Source organism: Micromys minutus (assembly GCF_963924665.1).
Source record: "Micromys minutus genome assembly, chromosome: 12".
Taxonomy (NCBI): Eukaryota; Metazoa; Chordata; class Mammalia; order Rodentia; family Muridae; genus Micromys; species Micromys minutus.
In genome coordinates, this window is record NC_137981.1 from 43,755,905 (window position 1) to 43,777,961 (window position 22,057).

Below are 22,057 nucleotides of genomic sequence, written 5' to 3' on the forward strand. Positions count from 1 at the left end.
CACAGTAACTGCAGTGTCCTTGTGAGTACTCATGATCTCACAGCTACTCCCTCGAAAAGTAAGGCTATTCAGGCTACACTGTGAATTTTATGCGTTGGTGTTAGTTTCACACTGTCATTATCAGCTGAAGTCCTGTTAGCATTCAGGTAAGGGAGGAAGGTAGTGAGGGTGGCATCAGTGGGGATCAAAAGCTGATGAGTTGTGGCAGTTTAACTCCTGCTGATAACAGCAGGGGAATAAGAAAATAAACTTTGTTACTTGGACTCTTTTCTGGTTGACTCATAGGTTTGTCCCTGGTCAGCCATGCAAAATATGAATTTTTGTGGGTTTATTAAGAATATACATTAGATATTCCTCTCAACGCTTCTAGCTTGTACCCGTCGGCCTTTCCAGATACACTTCATGCTCTCAGACCTGGGATCTGATGTGATCTACATAAAAAGCTAGGCATAATAACAGGTTTCTAATGCAGCACTAACTGAACTTAGTGGGTTATAAAAAGAAAGTAGACATAAATTTAGGAGAGAGAGGTGGGCATGAAGGGGAGATTAGAAGAGGGAAATGAGGATATATATGGTCATATTTCATGATATACAAATGTAGGAAAGGAGGGGAAACACCTGGCATAGGGATGTGTACCTGTGATGGTAACTCAGAGCTGGATGGTCCCCAGGGACTTGCTGGGCAGTTAATATTATGCAACCCATTAGTTACAGGTTCAGTGTAAGACCCTGTGTGAAAAATACAGTGAAGAACAATAGAGAGAGACATCCAATACTAAACCCTGACTTCTGCACATACATATGTACATATGTGTTTGTACCCATACCCACATATACATGAACATGTGCACCTGCAAACCACATGCACAGAGACACAATACAGAGACAGACAGACAGACAGACAGACAGACATAGTTCTATGACTTGACCACTCAATTTTTAGGTATTTATCCAAGAGAAGGAAAAATGTACACGGAATGATTTGTATAGGAGGTTTTATAGCAACTTTGTTCATAAAACTTGTTATGAATACATAAGTGGATAAATTGGTTCTGCTGCATCTAGACAGTAAATAAATACTTGCCAGTGTAAACAAATGATTGATTGATTGATTGATTGATTGATTGACTGACTGACTCAGCCTCATGGACAGATTTCAGAAACTATAGTGATTCAAAGTAACCAGATATGTAAAGGTATAAAGTATATTGTTTCTACTTATATAAAATTCCAATCTGTATTTCCAGAAAACTAATTAATAGTTCTGGATTCTGAGGGGTGTGAGGTTGATTCAGAGGCGCATGTGGGAGCTTCTGTGGAAATGGAAGTATTCTAGATGTCTTGAAAATGATGGTGGCCACATGGGTGTACCCTTTGTCAACACTCAGCTATTGGACACTGAAAATATTTCTATTTTCTCACATAGAACTTTTATCTCAAACTCAGTTGATAAAGAAAAACAACTGAGAGGTAGATGGCTCAGTGGTTAAGAGCACTCACTGACTGCTCTTGCAAAGGCCCTGAGTTCAATTCCCAACAACCACATGGTGGCTCACAGCCATCTCTAATGGGATCTGTTCTCTTTTCTGGTGTTTCTGAAGACAGCTACAGTGCACACACATACATACAGTAAATAGAGAAAAAGAAAAACAGAACTAGAATAACTACATGAAATTGAAATGAACATGACATAAGGTCAATTGTCTTCTTCCTATCAGGGTCATAAATTCTTTTTAATTGATGTTCAGTAAGCAGAAGCATGAATATAGTAAGTAACTCATGCTAGGGAGGACACCACCATCTACATCTACAGAGAGAACTAAAGTTGCTGCTCTGAGAATGAGAAAGAAGGCATGAGATCTTTACTGGTCTCTGTTCCTTTTTCTCATCTGCTGCTTAGTATTTCCTGCTGGAAGTGAAGAGTCCTTCAGTGGCAATGGAGGCAGGAAGCAGAAGTCGGCCTGAGCCACTCTTTGAAGCTTAATTAGAAAGGGGAAGATACGTGTGTGCAGCATTTGTGTTGGGGATACTGTCACACCTTTCACGAGGAAATTTTATTTTCATTTCACATATTATTAGGTGTGAAGAATGTTATACTTAGAAGTGAACATCCCTTAGTTAATCCCATCTGATTATCCTCTTTCAAAGTAAGTTTCTGAGTCCAAGTGGTATGCAGAGAATTGCCCATAATTCAGAGTAGGGTTGTGCATTGCAATTCACACCCCATATACCCAAAGTTAATTATTTGGATTGTGAATCCTCAAAGGCAATATAATGACAGTTCAGAAGCTCAGAGTTTATCTAACACAGGAAAAGTCAGAACAACAATGGAACACTCACATTTGAGTAGAAGGTCTAGAATGTCAGCCTAAGGATAGCACCGAGTCACGCTTTACCAAAAAAGAAAAGACTGCATTTGTATTCTGTCTTATTGTTTGCAGTATCTCCCAGCACACTGCTCTGCATTTTCCATCCAACACAAAGAAGTAGATGTTATCTTACCTAACATGTATTTGCTGTCTCCATCTGACCCTGCCACCGTCTGAAGACTGCAGTTAGTTCACACTACAGGCCTGTACATGTTTGAGCTCAGAGGCAGCAGTGTGATGGTGCACGCTCTGGTTTTCTCATTGGTCCCTCTCTGCCTGGACTTAAAGAGAATTTTTCACAGGGTGTGTTTTGTAGTAAAACCCGTTTTACAAAACCAACCAAAATTGGGACTTTGCGCTAGCTGTGGTGGCCATCCCAGCTCCTGAAGACCCTATGTGAAGATTGCAAGTCTGGCACCAGCTTCCACTAAAACTGGCTGAGAACTGAGTGAACTGGAACTACAGATGTGAACTCCATGGTAGAATAAATACCTGTAACATGCACCAGCTGTGCTTCAGGCCACAGTGCTGTCTAGAAAATGGTAGATTTATGTCTAATGGTGTTTGTGGTTTTTACAGAGGGACTGTTCACCATGAAGTTTTGAATTCTATAAATTAAAGGCTTCAATCGGGGAGGATGGCAGATCTGGTCCATTTAGTGATGCTGGCTTTAGTTTTGAGGAACCTCTGTACTGGTTTCCTTAGTGATTATACTAAATTATCTTTCTATCAACAAAGAATCATTTCCCCCACCACATTCTCATTTTTTTTTTTTTTTTTTTTTTTTTTTTTTTTTTTGCATTCTCATTGAAAATTGTTCTGACTATAGGACAGCTAGAGAATCTCAATGTTGTTTTGATTTGCATTTCTCTAGTGGCCAAAGTTCCTGAACACTTTTCTCAGGCAGTTACCACAGTTTGTTCTTTGACAAGTGCCTTTGAAGTTCATTTGCCTGCTTGCTGATTGCATTGCTTGTTCTTTGGTGTTGATTGTTGATTTCTTTTTGTGTTCTGGGTATTAATACTCTATTGGCAGAAAAGCTGGTGAGGATTTTCTCCCACTCTACAGGCTTTGTCTTTATTCTCTTATAATTGGCTGCAATCCATTTGTTGACTTTGCATATTATTTCCTGAGCTCTGTGGTCTTAGTCAGGAAGTCATTCTTTATGCCTAAAGCCAGAGGTGTTTTTCCTGCATTTTCCTTCAGTAACGCTATTGTTACAGGTCTTACATTAAAGTTTTTGGCCCAGTTTTGAGTTAAGTTTAAAAAGAGATTTAGATTCAGTGTTCTGCATGAAAATATCTGATTCTATTTGCTTAAAGGCTGTCAGTCAGAACACAGTCCAAGAATGAAGTCCTAAGAGGGGAGTTCTGTGCTTGTGAGAAAACTTCAGAACAAGACAGAGTCTTGTGACCTCAGTTTCTATAAAATATGGAATTGCTCTTAGAATGTGCTTTCATGCCCCTTCCAGGTGGAGCAAATAGGAGTCAAGATTATTACAACTGGCTATTGTCATTTGTATATATACCTCTATGGAAAAACATGTTTGTGTCATGTAAAGCTTGTCCTTGTGATTATATACAGCTTGAACTCATGAGAACTTTACTCAGGTGAGCTTTCTTAACCCATAGGGTATATTTTGTCTGATGCTCTGAATAAAGTAGGCTATTGTATGAGACTTTAGTCTGATTCATTTTTAGGTACCACCCTCCCAGGTCATACTACCAACTAGAGAAGTAAACAGCTGTCTTTTGTCTAATGTGTGTTTTTACTGTCCTTATTAAGAAGTAGAAGTCTGAAGCCCATGCTGGTACATGTCTTTAATCCCAGGAGGCATAAACTCAGGAAGCAGAGACTGGCAAATCTCTTTGAATTCAAGGCCAACCTAGTTTTTAGAGCTAGTTTCAGGACAGCCAGAACCACACAAAATAAACACTGTCTCAAAAAAAAAAAAAAAAAAAAAATACAAAACAACACCATCAACAAAATAAGGTTCTGAAGATGTACTGATCTATTTCTGGATTCTCTATTTCATTCTATTGGTCTCTTTATATACAACTGCCAGGCTTAACAAAACAAATGTGTGCCTTTGTTATACATGTAAAGTTCAATACTGATATGCTCCTCCTTTTTACCTCAGGTCTTCAGAACTTTTCACTATGCATAGCTGAAACACTGTGCTCAGTGAACTCTGGCTCCCAGTAGTTCCCTTTCCCAGAAGCTGGCCAATGACAACTATTGTTTCTCTGAATTTGAAACTTCTGGTTCCCTTATAATGAACAATATCTATCCAAGTCAGTCTTCCTTTTTAAAAATGGGTTGTTTTGTTGTTGAGTTGTGGGACTTCCTGTATTCTGTAAATTTATTTCTTATTGGATGGATAGATAGATAGATAGATAGACAGATAGACAGACAGATATTGATATATATTGAAACATTTCAATAATATATATTGAAAATAGCCCTCCGATTCTTTGGTTCCCCCATAACACTGTTGATTATGTAGGTTTTAAGTTTCTTATGTGATAATCTCAAACTCTTGAACCTTCCTTATGCACTGGATCTGGCTTGATTGTTTTATTTTCAATTTGTGCTGTGTTTGCTTGATGTATTTTTAAGGGGACCTTGCAGAACTTAGGTTTCACATCTATCATGACTTTTCTTGGCACTGTGTAGGACTTCCAAGCTCGTTCCCTGATGTTTTTAAAACTTCCCATTGTGGGAATACAGTTTTCATTCAAACACAAAAACATAGAGAAAAGAGAGAATGCAGAGAGTAAACCAGAGGGCACCAAGGAAGTAGAACAGCATCTGGCAGACATGGTTAGAAAAGGCTGGGCAGACCCACTCTTCATGCAGTGCCTGCCTGTCTTCAGGACAGGGCAGGTCCTCCTGTTCACAGTACTCATGAGCAGGTTAAATCTATATTAATACACTATGTAATTAGTGGGGTTAAGGGGTTCCTTTTGAAGTGGTAGTAGTACATCACTCATGGTGACTTTTGTCCAAGCTTTCTTGGGACAGGCCTGAGTTTATTTGTTGTTCCTGCTCATCATTACACTTCTGGCTACACACTGAACAGTTCAAAGTACACAGTTCCAAAGACGGTTATGCTTCACCATCTCATGGGCTAAACTTTCTCAGAAAGGCTTTTTAGAGATAGATTTATACCACCAGATAAAGTTCTGTTGATCCAAACTGGTCAGTGGGCTAATCTACAAAAACTTCCCATTTGTTCAGCAGGTCTCTGCTGCTGAAATATCTTTTTGTTGTTTGCTTTTGTTGTTATAGTAACCTTTTCTTTAAGAAAGGAAGGTGATTGCAGGGAAGAGGAGTGCTAGGGAAGGGCTGTCAGGATGGAGAGATGGCAAATGAGATGAGATTGGCTTTTCTACATAGAATTGCTCCTGCATTGTAGATGCTACACTGCAAGCTTTATTGTTGATGCTCTTGTTGGTCAACTGGGACATGAATTCTTCCCCTCTCATACTGTACCGAAACAGTGCCCGTATTGCCTTATGAGCAGCGTGGGGCAGCTAATGGACAGACACTGTTTACACATCTTCATTTACACTATTGCCAGGGAAAAGCATGGGTAGTGGTGGAAGAAACATGGCATGATTCAGAAACAAACCACCAGATAGTGGGGCCCACACGTTAAAGCCTTGTCGTGCTGTTCATTTTTGAAAACACTGCCTTTCAGTCAGGTTTGGTAACTGTTCCTGTTTGAAAGTGTATTTGAAAAATGATGATGTTGTCTGTCCTGCATCTCCAGTTCCAGTGGAAACCACAGTCCAGGTTTGACGGACAGGCACATGGGGGTAGTGCGGGTTCCTGGGGAGCAGAGCATCTGCAGGTTTGACGTAGGGCACATGCACCCAGGCCAAAATACCTTCCACCTTGAGGGCTGTGGGAGTGGTTATCAGCACCAGGAAGGGTCTCTTCCATCAGGGTTCCAGCGACTATGACTGATGCCTCTGGATGTAGAGCCAGTCACTAGTCTGGAAATGGTGAGGGGTCTCTGGTGTTCCTAGAACATACAAGACAGACAGTTTGGGCCAAATCTTGTCTTGTATTGACTGAAAGGGTTAGAGCCTCAAGAAGAGGTTCCTATCAGTGAGTCGGGATAGCTCCAGGGAAGGCCCAGTGGATACCAAGGTAGTTGGGGTACCAAACAGGATCGCAACAGGGCCAGGGAAAGGAGCACCACCAGTCAGAACCAGTCTCCAAAGTCATTTTAGTTAAGGCCTATTTTAGGGTTATGTTCTTTCTCTTTACCTGCCCTGAGCTCTGGAGACGGTATGCACAGTGGAGCTTCCAGTTAATCCCCAATATCTTTGCCAATCCCTGACGTACATTAGAAACAAAAGCAGTACTGTTGTCCAATCCAATTACCTTGGGCACTCAGAACCTCAGGAAAATTTCTTCTAATATCTCTTGGCTACCACAGTAGCTGTTTCCTGCTTGGTGGTGAAAGCCTCAACCCATCCAAAGTATCTCCAAACACTAGGAGGTATTTGTAACCCTATTTTCCTGACTTAACTTCTGTGAAGTCGACCTTCCAATATAATTATTGCTTAATGCCACACAATTAGGCAACTTAAGATGGAGAAGTCATGTGGCATGTGCTCTTTGACCTTAGTAAAATGGCTACCACTCATGTGGTTGGTTGTTTTCCTTTTTTTGAGGTTGTCAGCCAAGATGGGGGAGATCCACATGGTTGCTTTTTAAGAATCCTATTTTTCTAAACACAAGTTTAATTCAAGTTACACACACACACACACACACACACACACACACACACACACACACACACGCACACACACATACACATATACACACACACCCTAAACAAGAGTTGAATTGTATATACTATGCTGTAGCAATTTAACATTACTTATGTATAGTATTTTTAACTATTAACTTTTTGCTACAAGTTTTGAGCTAACTTTTGTTGTAGATCTTACAGATTATTTAACCACACCCAGTGAAATTTATAAATCCTGATATAAAAACTATATATGTAATAGTCTTAAAAGATTTCTTGAGAGCAGAGCACAGAGAAATAAATTGTAGAGATAAGAGATTTAAGAGTGAAAAATTGAAAAACCTTAGAGAGAAAATACTTTGGAATCATTTGTTTTTGTGTTGGCAGAAGTTGTTAAAATTTGTGAGAATTTGAAACTGGCTTGTGCCATCTTTTGGCCATAGAGCTATGTATACTGAGACCAAGCCCAAGGCTTTAATAAAATCTCTGAGTCTGAGGAGAAAAGGAGGTAAAACACACTTCTTCAGAGTAAGAATTGAAATATGCTGTAAGAGGGAACTGAGAGACAGAACAATGTAGTCATGAAGTACAAGGAGGATAATGAGAACTCCACGTGAGGGATGGTTCCAATGCCAAGAGGGCATCGAGAAGCTGCAGGATTTCCAGGAGGGACAAGGTCACTGAGACCCAGAAGGGCTTGAAAGAGCTTCAGGATTTAGCAGGCAGCTCCTAGAGGAGGCAAGGAAACTCACTATGTGCAAGCCCAAGAGGCCACTAGGAGAGATAGAGAAGAGAGATCCAAGGGGGAAAGGCAAGGAAAGAGTCACAGGCCCAGGAGGCCATAGAGAAGCTATGGTTTCAAGAAAGAGCTGAGAGGGAACAGAGTCATAAAGTATAGGAGCTCTACCGAAGCAGGGACGTCTATATAGGAAGGTTTAAGGAAGAGTCAGAGCAGCAGCTTCAAGGGGGAGGAAACTTCAGGAGGGAGCTGTGTAAAACTCAAAATGAGTCTTAACTACCAGGAAATCCCCCCAAGTGAGACACAAGAACAGAGTTTGATGCAAATGCCAGAGGTTTCTTTTCTGGGGCATCAGGGTCTACCTTCAATTAGCCTCTCATGGTGAGTGACTGGAAGGTGACCTGAATGGCTATAACAAGCAGTTTTTATACATTTTAGGAGTACAAGTTATACCAGTAAGGTTACAGTTTAAACTTATTGGCTAAGCATATTGACCTTTGAATCTATTGGCTAGCAAGCATGAACAGATTATGACATCCTTTTGTATTCTGTCTGGAACCAGAGGGTCAGGTGATGATCAGTCAGTACATTCTGCAGTCTTTCAAGAATATTCCTGCTCTTTCTGAGAACCATGTGTGGAGAATGAAAAGTGGGTGTAAGGCTAGCTAAAGTCCCTAGAGCCCTTTATTCCCCCCTTTTTCTTGTATAAGCTCCAATCCTGGGGTCTCTGGTCACTAACTCATATTCTTCAGGTCCTGTTCTCAGAGTCTCATATTGTTGGTGCAGAACCATCAGCTGTACTGTACTTATTCTCTCTTTAATAAAGGTTATAAGCTTGTTCAATATGCAGGGTCTAAGGTCAACAACAGCAGAACAACAAACAGTCCTAACAAGGTGACTATGAGGATGGTTAACCAAGGGAGGAGTTAAACCATGACTCAAACCAGCCCTGAGTATTCTCTTTCTCTCTTCCATTTGTCTAGCCCTTCTCTCACTTTGGCCATCATCATTCCCCAATTTGTGCAACCTGAGTGCCCAAGGTTTTCTCTTTAGCCATCCCGTTGCTTCTGCCTTTCTTATTGGGTTACAAGTGGCATTTGTGCGGGGGGGGGGGTTCCAATATTCTCAGTCCCCCTGGTAGGGCCCCCAATTGTGTAATTTCTTCTTACTGTAATCAAGTCCCAAGAGGAGAAGGGAATCCAGTAGGTGTTTCCTGTAGTCTCGCATCCCCAGGCAGTTTTTCAAGAATGTCTCTGCTCCTCCTGAGAACAGTGTGTGGAGAATGAAACTTGGCCTATCTTTGACCTAAGGTGGTAGGCGTAAGGCTGGCAAAAGCCCCCACGGTCCATCAGCTGTAAATGTGTGGGAGGTTAAGGCCAGGGTTGCACTATAGGTCCAGTAGTATGTAGAGAAGCTGTGGAACTTAGCAGTCAGCTCTTAGTGGGAGATGAGGAAGTCCTAGGAAGAAGCTGAAGAAAGGCCATGAGGGAGCAGAGGGCTTTAAGTGTCATGGTCACAAGAATTTCAATCTTAGATTTTCCCAAGCATACTAAAGACTTGTCTGAGAGAAATGTTGCAAACACAAAGGAGAAATGTCCTTTTCCATGTGATAGAAGCCCAGTAGGGTGAGAGGAACATCCTGGCACACAACTGTGGCTTTTTTAGTAAACGACAAAGTAGGCAGCTCTGTGTGAACACTTAACCTAGATGAGGAGACAGATGAGTAGAGTAGGTAGAGGAGAAAGCAGCTGAAAAGGTAGACTGGGAGGGGCTTTGAGGAAATGGAAGGTTTCAAAAGAGGGAGAGGAGTAAGTATCTTAGTAAGCAGAAAGTTACCCACATGATAGAGTCCCAGAGGACATAGCAGGGAGATGCCTATGTCATGGGTGTCCTGAAGAGCGTAGAAAGCTCCAGAAGCCAGAGAGGACACTTACTGAGTAGGCAAGAGATGGATGGTTAGAGTAGGTGAATGGAGAAAGCAACTGAAAATGCAGATTCTAGAATTTGGAATCAAATGTGGGTGGCAAAAGCAAACAGAAGCAAACCTTAGGAGAGTCAAGTTAGCAGCTTGGTTGGTTTGAAGAGGCCAAGTTTCTTGGAAGAACTCATTTATTTTAGTTTCACAGTTTCAGCACCAGATGAATGGAAAAAAGGAAATAAATGAACTATAGGACTACTCCTAGGTATGGTGGGGGAGGAGGTTATTATAAATAAAAGTAACAGACATCTTTGAGGATCCAAGGTGAACATGACCCTGAGCTAGACCATGTGAGGAGAGGGGGAGCAGCAAGAGGGGAGACCCAGGAGACCAGGAGAGTACATTGCAGACAGAGGGGCCAGGTAACCAAAATGGCTGGATTTTTTTTAGGGAAGAGCAACTGGGGTAAAGTAGCCCAGCTCCTGGGCTGGAGGAGTTTAGGGTAGTGGTGTGCCAGCCACACCCTGTAACTGGCAGGAACTGAGGGATCCTGGAAGAGCCTGGTGGCCAGGTCTACTTTGATATGTTAAGTAGATACTCCGATATTTATCCTAGACTGGCTGGCCAGCCAGTGAGATCCTTCAGTCTTCACCTCCAGCAGGAACGTGCTGCCATGGGTGCTGAGCACTCAGGTCCTCACGCTTACTTGGAAAGCACTTTATCTACTGGGCCACCTCCTTAGCTCCTGGTGTCTGTTTTAAATTATTGGTACCTTTTCTAATTCTGTGCATTTTTTGTATTTCCATGTTTTGTACATCCAACTAAAAATGGAGGAATCTTGTGCTTTTTCTCATACCTTACCTCCTTGACTACTGCAGGTTTCCTTTCTCCTTTTGCAGCATCAGCCACTATGTAATTGTCATGTCCATGACCATCTTTTTGGTATTTCTTAATGGCCTGGCACAATTGCTCACAACAAAGAAATTCCAGCTGTGTGGCAAACCCAAGAGCCATCTCATGTGATGGTGAAGCCATCAGTCAGCATCTGCATCCCAATTCTCCGTCTTAAAGAAAAGCCCCACCAAGGATTCAAGAAAATGGATATTGGACCAGCAAGATGGCTCAACCGGTAATAGTGCCTGTTGCACTTTCTTGAGTTTGATCCTTGAAACCCACACTGGAAGGAGACAACAGACTTTCAAAGGTTGTCCTTTGGCTTCCAAGTACATGCAGTGATACACACACCATGCACTTACACGGATGTCATGATCATATACATCACACACATACTTGATAACACTGCAGTTTTAATGATGGATGATAATGCACCGTACATTCTCTTGTAGAGAATGCTGCATCTGCCATTCTGGATTTACAGGTGTTCTGAAAGAATGGAGCTTCCTGTTTCTTTTGTTAACACGGAATAATGGGTTTCTTTATGATGCTTCCAAGGAGCTTCCTTCTGTTCTTTAGGTACTGCAGGCTTGAAAGGATACTGGCGTCCTAATTTTTATTGGCTTTTCTCTGTCTGACAGCTTTTTCCGTTAATTTTTGAGAGCACCTGCAGCTCTTTGCTCCTCACTGTAGCTTCATGTACTTGTGGGGGTGGTGTTGACACTCTCCAAGGTCATCCCAAGTGGGGACTGGATGGAACCACAGGTTACAGCACAAACCCAGCACTGCCTTCCTTTTGTGGTAGCTCTGGATGCTGGAGCCTGTGATAAGTAGGACAGGTGGGGCTGCAATCCTGGGTTTTCGGAGCCTCAGGGCAAAGCTGTCTGCCATCTTTACCAGTTCTGCTCCTGCAGTACGTTGGCTTGTGCCTCTCTGTGCTGCTTCTGGGCTTCTCATGGCCAGTGAGACAGCAACACTTCCACCTTTGCATTCTGTCCATTTCTGGATCATCTTCAGTTTCTCGGTGACTCTGCAGGTTTGTTGTTTATTGTTTTAATGTCACTTCTCAAATCAAAGGCTGTAGTTTCCTGGCAGTCTTACAAAGACTCAAATCAAATCGCTACTCTATTGTCTTGATATTCTAGCCCACAAAATGCCTGCCATCCCATTGCATTGGGCTTTCTCTTTGTATATTTCAATGTATGAGGAAATTTGACAGTGATTTTTATTTGGGTTTTCTATAAAGTGACCTATATAGTATAGAGTTGCCTATAGAATACTGTGAAGTGCTTGGCTTGTATTTTGCTGGTATATCCCATTTTTTAAAAAAGTTGTTTTTTATTCAAGTTGTAATATTACTAGTCTGCATTGATGACCAAAAAGCTCTGTATGGGTTATTAAATTTTTTGAATTTGGCAGGTAAGGAAATATGTATCTAGAGGAGTAAGCTCAAATGAGCAAAATATACTGTATTTTCTACTGATACAGCAGGAAACCCATTATAGTAGATTAAACGGGAAGTGCTGGTCCTAATACAGGCCTCAGCATCACTGTGGAACAGTGTAGGTGGCAGCTAAGGAGCTGCTGCAGCAATGCTGACTCGGGCAGAGCCAGGACCCAGCTGCCTTCCTAGACCATCAGGTGATTTCTGATCCCATTATATGAGCACTTACCATTTACCTTTGTACAGTTTAATTCACATTCCTCTTCTGCAGTGGAATTAATGCACTGTTCAGGGTTAATTGTGTGTGTGTGTGTGTGTGTGTGTGTGTGTGTGTGTGTGTGTGTGTGTGTGTGTGTTCATGCACATGTGAGTGCAGGTGCACTCAGAGTTCATAAGAGGGTGTTGGATTCTTGAAACTGTAGTTAACAGGTTGTGAGGTTGTGAGGTGCATAATGTGGGTGCTGAGACCCAAACTCAGGTCCTCTGCATGAATAGTATTTACTTTATAAGTTCTAAGACATTTCTCCAACTTCAGAATTAATGTTTTTAAACCAACATTATAAAAGATCCTCGTGTTTTTTATTGTGTTCTCCACAGTACATTCTTACCTCTGGGTTGTTTCAGGTCTGTAGAAGGCACTGCTTCTGCAACTGTGGTGTTCCCTGCTGCCCTCAGCCGGACACGCACCCTTCCTCTGGCACAGTGTGTATTTTTACAGTGAATAGTAAACGTAAATGAGATTTAGGCAAAATTTTTGTTTCTCTTTAAGACATTTTCTTTCATTCTATTATACTAGGTTTCAAAATGAAACCCTAAAAAATATGCCAGTCAGCATTGTTTAAATTAGAAAGTGCTTTAGGAAAGTGGGCATAAACTGGGCATGGTGGGAGATATCTGTAATTCCAAAAGTAGGAAGGTTTCGCAGGAGATCATGAGTCAAAGGCCATAGAAAGTTAGACACCAGCCTGTGCTTCTAAACCCTAACCATTATGCTTAATCTTTACACACCAAGAAAATTTTGACTATTTCCAGGTTACATCTTGTTTTACATGTACTTTATGCTCATTGTAACTAGTAAGATTTTAATGCACACTATCAAACCTTTAAAAAAATCAAGTACTGACAAAAATGTATTCATATATTTTTCTGCAAAAATGCTTAAAATCTGTACATTTATCTTTGTTTTTTAAAATAAAGTTGTTCAATTTAAAAAAAAAAGAATTGAGAAGACATGTCAAAGCCAATAAAAAACAGGAAGGAGAATAAAGAAAGAAAAGAATTCAAGTAGTCATCTCAAGGTGAAAAAATTAAAATGTTAAATAACAGGTGAAAGACATACTATGTTATATGAATCATGAATGAATCTGTTACTAACTGTAATGATCATAATTTGTCAATAAATTCCTTTTATTTTATTATTTAGTGTATAAGGTCTTAGAACACAAAATGTTTTCTTACATTTTAGAAAATTTTCATTACAAGTTGGATGTGATGTCACAGGCCTGTCTCAAAAATTTACGAGGCTGGGGAGGAGGAGCACAGGTTCAGCGTCAGCACAGGCAACACGTGTCCTGTGCTTGCTGAAGAGAAGTAATGTCTTTCAAGTTTGGAATTAGAAAAATCAAATTCATGTTCTTGATTTGTCTTAGTTTATTTTTGTTCTATTCTGGAAATTGTTGTAATACTCTGTAGCTTATCAAATATCTTTTCTGTACCACTTGGGCCAGGTGATTGAGGTTAGCGTCAACAGTGAAAGCTGTACTGACAGTTGCACAGTGGGCATGCCATCATAAAATGACACCTTCCTCTTGAAAGTTTACAACCTCTGCTTAATCATCAGGAAGAATGGCCATGTCTCTTTATTTAGGAAGAATTACAGAATATTTTCTAAAAAAAAAAAAAAAATGATGGCTAATCTTCAAAACTGTCAAGGTCATCAAAAACGAGAAAAGTCTAAGAAGCTACAAGCAGCAGAAAGAATCTGAGAGGATGTGACTGGATAGGACGCTGAAGCAGAAAGGACTAAGAAAGTCTACCATGCAGTTAATAAAATATCAACCTACATTGTTAACTGTGAAAAATGCACTTACTGATGCAAGGTGTTAAGTAGAAACTGGGTGAAGGGCTGTGTCAGAACGCTACACCCTTATTGCACATTTTCTGTGAAACTTTGAAATAAAAATATTAAAATGTTTACTCACTTTGCAAATAGCTTTGCATAATACATGTCGCTTATTCCTTTCTTGCTTTTTGCTCAGCTGCCAGTACGCACGCCTCTTTGGCATCTATACTAATGTGACTTCTTGGTGAGTATTTGTGTAAATTGATGTACAGCATGATTTTGCAGTGGGCAGCTGTGGTCACCCTGAGCCTGGCATGTCTGAAGAACAAAATGGGTTGCTTTGCTTGTCTCTTCCCACAGTTGACTGATTTACTACTGCACATCTGACCCAAGCCAAGCAAATTTGAATCATTTGCAAAATTTTTAAGCTAGAATGATGAAATTGTGTGTTTGAGTGTGAACATGCTCATTTATATGTCTGTGTATCCAAGCGTTCATGGAGGCCAAAGGCCAACCTGGGTTGTCTTTTCTCAGGAGCTGCCCACCTTGCTGGGAGAGACAGGTCTCTTGGCCTAGAACTTATTTAGAGGGCTAGGCTGGCTGGGTGCTAAACTCATGAGTATTGAGAATCTAACTATTTGTGACAAACACATTATTAACTAACTGTACACAATCTCCCTAGCTCCTTAGAACTGTAAAAAATTTCACATACAAAAAGTGACTTACAATTTTACATTTGTAAATGTAATTTACAATTACAACCACTGCAGTCAGGTAAGATCTGAGGAGCTCAACCTGGATTCCAGGCTTCTAAAAAGAATATCTCAAAGCCCAGATGTTTTATGCAGATTGTAGATTTCAGCTTTTATTTTTATGTATAAGTATGTATGAAGATCCATAAAACTTGAAAAGGGAAAAGGGTCATAGAGAAGGAAGAATGAGCAATAGGATACATGTAACAACAAAGTTGGGACAACTAGGGAGGAAGAAGAGAAAGGAGACCAGCTTGGGGACACAGGGGAAAGAGATAGGGGAGCGAACCAAAAAATAAACATGTATAAAAGTCCCATGGTCCAATAAAAAAAGTTGTGTCTTTAATAAAAGTAATAATTTCCCCTGCTTGCTGATTCCTCTGGAGCAAGCTGAGCTGCCTTGAACAGCCTGCTAGCCCAGGGGGGATTTCCGGTCTCTCCCCTACCGCTCTGCCCACCTTCCACAGACCTATAGATCATGAACCATACAGGAAAGCAGAGACATTCAAACTATCCATAAATCCAGCCCTACAAAAAAATACTAGAAGGAAAAGGCCAACTCAAGGAGAATACATCCAAGAAAACACAGCAAATATGTAATTACAAACCAGCAAAAACAAGGTTAAGTGCTCGCACACACACCTCCAACATAAAAATAGTGGGAAATAACCATCACCGGTCGTTAATATCTCTCAAAAATCAATGGATCCAATACCTTAATAACAAGACACAGGCTAACAATGGGTGGGACAACTGGATCCATCACTCTGATGCATACTAGAAACTCATCAATTTGTTTTGATCAATTGATCAGTTTGATCAATTGATGCATACTCATCAATAAAGATAGACATTACCTCAGAGTAAAGGGCTAGAAAGATTTTTCCAAGCAAATGGACACAAGAAACAAGCTGGAGTAGCCATTCTAATATCTAATAAGATAGACTTTCAACCAAAATTAATCAAAAGAGGCCGGGAAAAACTTCATGATCATCAAAGGAAAAAAATCTATCAGGATAATTCAATTCTGCATATCTATGCCCCAAACACAAGAGCACTCACATATGTAAAAGAAATATATTGCTAAAGCTTAAATTGCACATTGAACCTCACACATTAATAGTGGGAGACTTCAACCCCCCATACTCACCAATTGACCAGTCATGTAGACAAAAACTAAACAAATAATGAAACTTACAGACACAATAAATCTAATGGATCTAATAAACATCTATAGAATATTTTACCCAAACACAAAAGAATATACTTTTTTCTCAGCACCTCATGAATCCTCCTCCAAAAATTGGCCATACAGTCAGTCACAAAGCAAGCCTAACAGATACAAAAAGAGTTAAGTAACACCTTATATCTTATCAGACTACTATGGATTAATGCTAGATTTCAACAACAGGAATACCTCAAAGCCTACACACTCATGGAGATTGAACAATTTTCTACTCAGTGAGTCAGAGAAGAAAGAAAAAGAATTTAAGGACTTTTTAGAGTTCAATAAAAATGAAGGCACAACATATCTAAATTCTGTGGCACAACAATAAAAACTGCTAAGAGGAAAGTTTATAGCACAAAGTTCTTTCATATAAAAAGTTATTAAGTTGTCATACCATCAATATAAAAGAATACCTGAAAGCTCTATAAGAAAAAGGAAGGAATTAATCAAAATCATGATGAAAGTCAATCAGAAACAAAACAACACAAACAATGAAACCAAGAGCTGGCTCATTGAGAAAATCAACAAAATAGACACACTTTTAGCCAAACTAAAAGGCAGTATACATATAAACAAAATCAGAAATGAAAGGAGAGTCATAATAACAAACACTGAGGGAATTCAAAGGATCATTGGTTAGGTCTTAAGTCAAAAGCCTGTTCTCCACAAAATTGAAACAACGTAATGAAAGGAATGATTTTCAAGACAGATACCACTTACCAAAGTTAAATCAAGACCAGGTAAACTATTTAAACAGCCATATAACCCCTAAGAAAATAGAAATACTCATTAAAAGTTTCCCAACAAAAAATAAAAGTCCAGAATATTACCAGATTTTCAAAGAAGAGCTAATACCAATACTCCTCAACTATTCCACAAAATAGAAACAAAAGTAGCAGTGCAAAACAGTCACCTTGACACCTAAATCATTCAAAGACTCAACAAAGAAAAAGAATTTCAGACTGATTTCTCTTTTGAACATTGATACAGAAATACGCAAACTGAATCCAGAAACACATCAAAAACATTATCCATCATGATCAAGTGCATTTCATCCCAGGGAGGCAGGGTTAGTTCAATATAAGAAACACAATGTAATTCACCATATAAACAAAGTGAAAGAAAACCATCACATTATTGTCTCATTAGATGCTGAAAAATTCTTTGAAAACATTCAATACCCCTTCACATTTAAAGTATTAGAGTGAAAAAGCATATTAAGAACATACCTAAAAATAAAGCAATATATATCAAGCCAATAGCCAACATCAAACTTTTTAAGTGGAGAGAAAGGTAAAGCAGTTCCACTAAATTCAGGGACTAGACAAGGCTGCCCACTGTTTCCCTACCGATTCAATATAATACTTTAAGTTCTAGCCAGAGCAAGAAGACAACTAAAGGAGATCAGGGGAATATGAATTAGGAAGAAGTCAAAGTATCTCTATTTGTGGATGATATGATAGTATATATAGGTGACCCCCAAAATTCTATCTGAGAACTCATACAGCTGATAAACATCTTCAGCTGAGTGGCTGGATACAAAATTAATCAGTAGCCCTCTTCTATACAAGTGATAAATGGGCGGGAAAAAAATTAGGGAAGCAACACCCTTTACAACTGCCATCAATAATATAAAATGTCATGGTGCAACTCAAACCAAGCAAGTGAAAGATCTATATGACAAGAACTTCAAGTCTCTGAGGAAAGAAATTGAAAAAAAAAAAAAAAATCAGAAGATGGAAAGATCTTCCATGCCCAGGGATTGGTAGTATTAACATAATGAAAATGACCATCTTACCAAAAGGAACTTATAAACTCAATTCAATCCCCATCATATTTCCATCAAAATTCCAACACAGTTTTTTATAGACCTTGAAAGAACAATTCTCAACTTCATATAAAAAAAGAAGAAATCCAGGATATCCAAAACAATCCTGAACAACAAAAGAACTTCAGGAGAAATCACCATCCCTGACCTAAAGCTATACTACAGAACAATAATGATAATAACTACATTGTATTTATTGATACAGAAACAGACACACTGATCAATGGAATCAAATTGAAGACCCAGAAATAAGCCCACTTAAATTTTGATAAAGAAGCCAAAATTATACGGTGGAAAAAAAAAAAAAAACATTTTCAGTAAATGGTGCTGGTCTAACTAGATGTCTGCATATGCAAATAGATCCATATTTATTTATTTATTGAATAAATTTTATTTACATTTCAAATGTTATCTCCTTTCCTAGTTTTCCCTCCATAAACTCCCTATCCCATATCCCCTCCCACTACTCCTATGAGTGTGTCTCCAAACCCCTCTCACCTGCCCACCCTGACATTCCCCTACACTGGGGCATTGAGCCTTTGCAGGACCAAGGGCTTCTCTTTCCATTGATGCCCAACAAGGCCATTCTCTGCTACATATGCAGCTGGAGCCATGGGTCCATCCATGTGTACTTTTTCGATAGTGGTTTAATTCCTGGGAGCTCTGGTTGGTTGGTATTCTTCCTATGAAGTTTCAAACCCCTTCAGCTCCTCCAATCCTTTCTCTAACTCCTCCATTGGGGACCCCATTCTCAGTTCAATGGTTGGCTGAGAGCATCTGCTTCTGTATTTGTCATGATCTGGCAGAGCCTCTCAGGAGACAGCTATATCAGGCTCCTGTCAGCATGTAATTCTTGGCATCAGTAATATTGTCTGGGTTTGGTGGCTGTATATGGGCTGGATCTACAGGTGGGACAGTCTCTGGATGGCCTTTGCTTCAGTCTCTGCTTCAAACTTTGTCTCCATATTTTCTCCTGTGGATATTTTTGTTTCCCCTTCTAAGAAGGATTGAAGCATCTGCACTTTGGTGTCCCTTCTTCTTGAAATTAATGTGGTCTGTAAATTGTATCTTGGATAATCTGAGCTTTTGTGTTAATATCCACTTATCAGTGAACACATACCATGTGGTTTTTGTTTTTTTGGTGTGTTTCGGTGTTTGTGTGTGTGTGTGTGTGTGTGTGTGTGTGTGTGTGTGTGTGTGTGTTACCTCACTCAGGATGATATTTTCTAGTTCCATCAATTTTCCTAAGAATTTCATAAAGTCATTTTTAATAGCTTAGTAGTACTCTATTGTGTAATTGTACCACATTTCCTGTATCCATTCCTCTGTTGAAGGACATCTGGGTTCTTTCCAGCTTCTGGCTATTATAAATAAGACTGCTATAAACATAGTGGAACATGTGTTTTTATTATATGTTGTATATCCATATTTATTACCTTGCAGAAAACTCAAGTGTGAATGCATCAAGGACTTCAACATAAAACCAGATACACTAAATCTCAAAGAAGAAAAAGTGGGAAAATTCTTGATTGAATTGATACAGGAGACAATTTTCTGTACCAAACACCAATGGCTCAGGCTCTAAAATAAAAATTGATAAATGAGACCTCATGAAACCGCAAAGCTTCTTTCTGTAAGACAAAAGACATTGTCAATAGGACAAAACATCAGCTTATAGATTTGGAAAAGATTTTCACCTACATCTGAGAAAGGGCTAATATCCAAAATTTATAAGAATTCAAAAAGTTAAACACCAACAACCCAAATAACCCAATTTTAAAATGGGGTGAGGCTGGAGATATGGTTCATCAGTTAAGAGCACTGAGTTCAATTCCCAGCAACTACATGTTTGCTCACAAGTATCTGTAATGAAACCCAATGTCCTCCTCTTATATGTGTGTCTGACAGCTACTGTGTACTCATATACATAAAATAAATAAATCTTTTTTTTAAAATGGGGTACAGACTTAAACAGAGAATTCTCAACAGAAGATTTAGGAATGGATATGACACACTTAAAATGTATATATAAAATTCTTAGTCATAAGGGAAATGCAAATCAAAACAACTCTAAGTTTCCATCTTCACCCATCAGAATGGCTAAGATAGAAACTCAAGAGGTAGCACATGCTGGTGAGAATGGAGAAAGAGGAATACTCTTCCATTGCTGGTGGGAGTGCAAACTTGTATAACCATTATGGAAATCAAATTGGCAGTTCCTCAGAAAACTGAGAATAGTTCTACCTCAGAGTCCAGCTATACCACTCCTGGGCATATACCCAAAAGATACTCCACCATCTCACAAGGACACTTATTCTGCTATATTCGCAGCAGCTTTATTCATAATAGCCAGAAACTAGAAACAACCTAGATGTCTCTCAAGTGAAGAATTGATAAAGAAAATGTGGTACATCTACACAGTGGAATGCTTCTCAGCCATTAAGAATAAAGACATAAATTTTGCAGATAAATGGATGGATCTTGGAACTTTCATCCTGAGTGAGGTAACCTAGTACCAAAAGGACACACATGGTATGTATTAACTTATAAGTGGACATTAGCCATAAATTACAATATATCTGTGCTACACTCCAGAGACTCAAAGAAGCTAAACAAGAAGGAAGGACCAAGTGAGGATGCTCGAATCTCATTTAGAAAGGGGAATAGTCATAAAAGGCAGATGGAGGGAAGGAACTGGGTGGGAGAGGGGATGGAAATTGGAGGCAGAGGTTAGAGATCAGGTGTGGGGAGGGACAGGAGAGCTGACTAGATGGCAATGAGAATGAATAAAACGCTGCAACCGATGGGGGTGGGGAGGTATAGGGCATCTTCAGGTCCAGACATAGACCTGGGATAATGGCAGTACTTAAGAATCAATGGAAGTGACTTTAGCTGTAACTCACAGCACTGGGGATATGGAACCTGAAGAGGCTACCTGCTGTATAGCCAAGCAGGAACCCCAGTGGACCCATAGGGACACCAACCCACCCACAAAACTTTTGACCCAAAATTTACCCTGTCTACAGGAAATGCTGGGGTGGGGGATATAGCAGAAACTGAGAGAATGACCAACCTGTAACCAACAGAAATTCATCCCATGGGCAAGCACCAGTCCCTGACACTGTCAATGATGCTCTATGCTGGCAGACAGGAGTTTAACGTGACTGTCCTCTGAGAGACTCCACCCAGAGGTTGATTCAGACAGATACAGACACCCACATCCAGATGGTGGATGGAGCTTGGGAAGTCCTATGGAAGAACAGGGAAAAAGGATTGTGTTCCAAAGGTGACAGGAACTCCACAGGAAGACTAGCAGCGCCAATTAACCTGAACTTTTGGTGTTCTCAAAGTGTGAGTCACCAAGCAAAGAATATACACGGAATGGACATATGTGGCAGATGTGCAGCTTGGTCTTCATGTGGGTCCCACATAACTAAAACTGACACTACCCCCAAAGCTGTTGCCTGTTTGTGTTATGTGTTCTTCTAACTGGGCTGCCTTGTCTGGCCTCAGTGGGAGAAAATTCACCTGCCTAATAGACTTGATGTGCCAGGATGGGGGGAATAACCAGGGGGTACCCCTCCCAGTCAGAGGAGAAGGGGCGGGGGAAGGTGACTGGAAGCAGGCAGCAAACGGGATGTGCAGTGAATAGGTATAAATGAAAGTGTGAAATTCAAATATATATAAAAAAGAAGGGTCATATCCAGTTCCCTGTTGTATTGTCAGTAATCTACTGGCATCTCTTACGTTTTTTTTTTTTTTCTTGGAGATCCGTGTGGAGTTGTTGGATCTTGTCTTTTATAATACTGATTAGTTAACATAAAGGTGGCATTCCTCCCCAAAGACAAAAGCCACCTGTCTCAGCTATTAGTAAATCTAGCTGATATGCAGAAGTTAATGTCTGAAACAAGAGATAATATGACAAGTGGGATCATTATCATCTAAAAGGGGTGATATTAGGGTTGTGAGGACTTTGTACTGCTTCTTTTACCATGTCTATATCTAGGGGGTGAGAAAGTGGAATATATATTCATGCTCTGCATTTTGACTGTG

The 22,057-nt window shown here is 39.9% G+C and overlaps 1 protein-coding gene across 1 annotated transcript in view; it reads left to right on the plus strand.

Moving 5' to 3' along the window:
- PIGN (phosphatidylinositol glycan anchor biosynthesis class N) overlaps positions 1-13,245 on the plus strand; it is a 120,378-nt gene extending 107,133 nt beyond the window's left edge. Inside the window, exon 32 of the mRNA XM_080926400.1 lies at positions 10,696-13,245. Within this exon, the coding sequence (XP_080782526.1) occupies positions 10,696-10,819 (124 nt within the window). The 3' untranslated portion in view covers positions 10,820-13,245. The remainder of the gene's footprint in view (positions 1-10,695) is intronic.
- Positions 13,246-22,057: the final 8,812 nt, after the last annotated feature.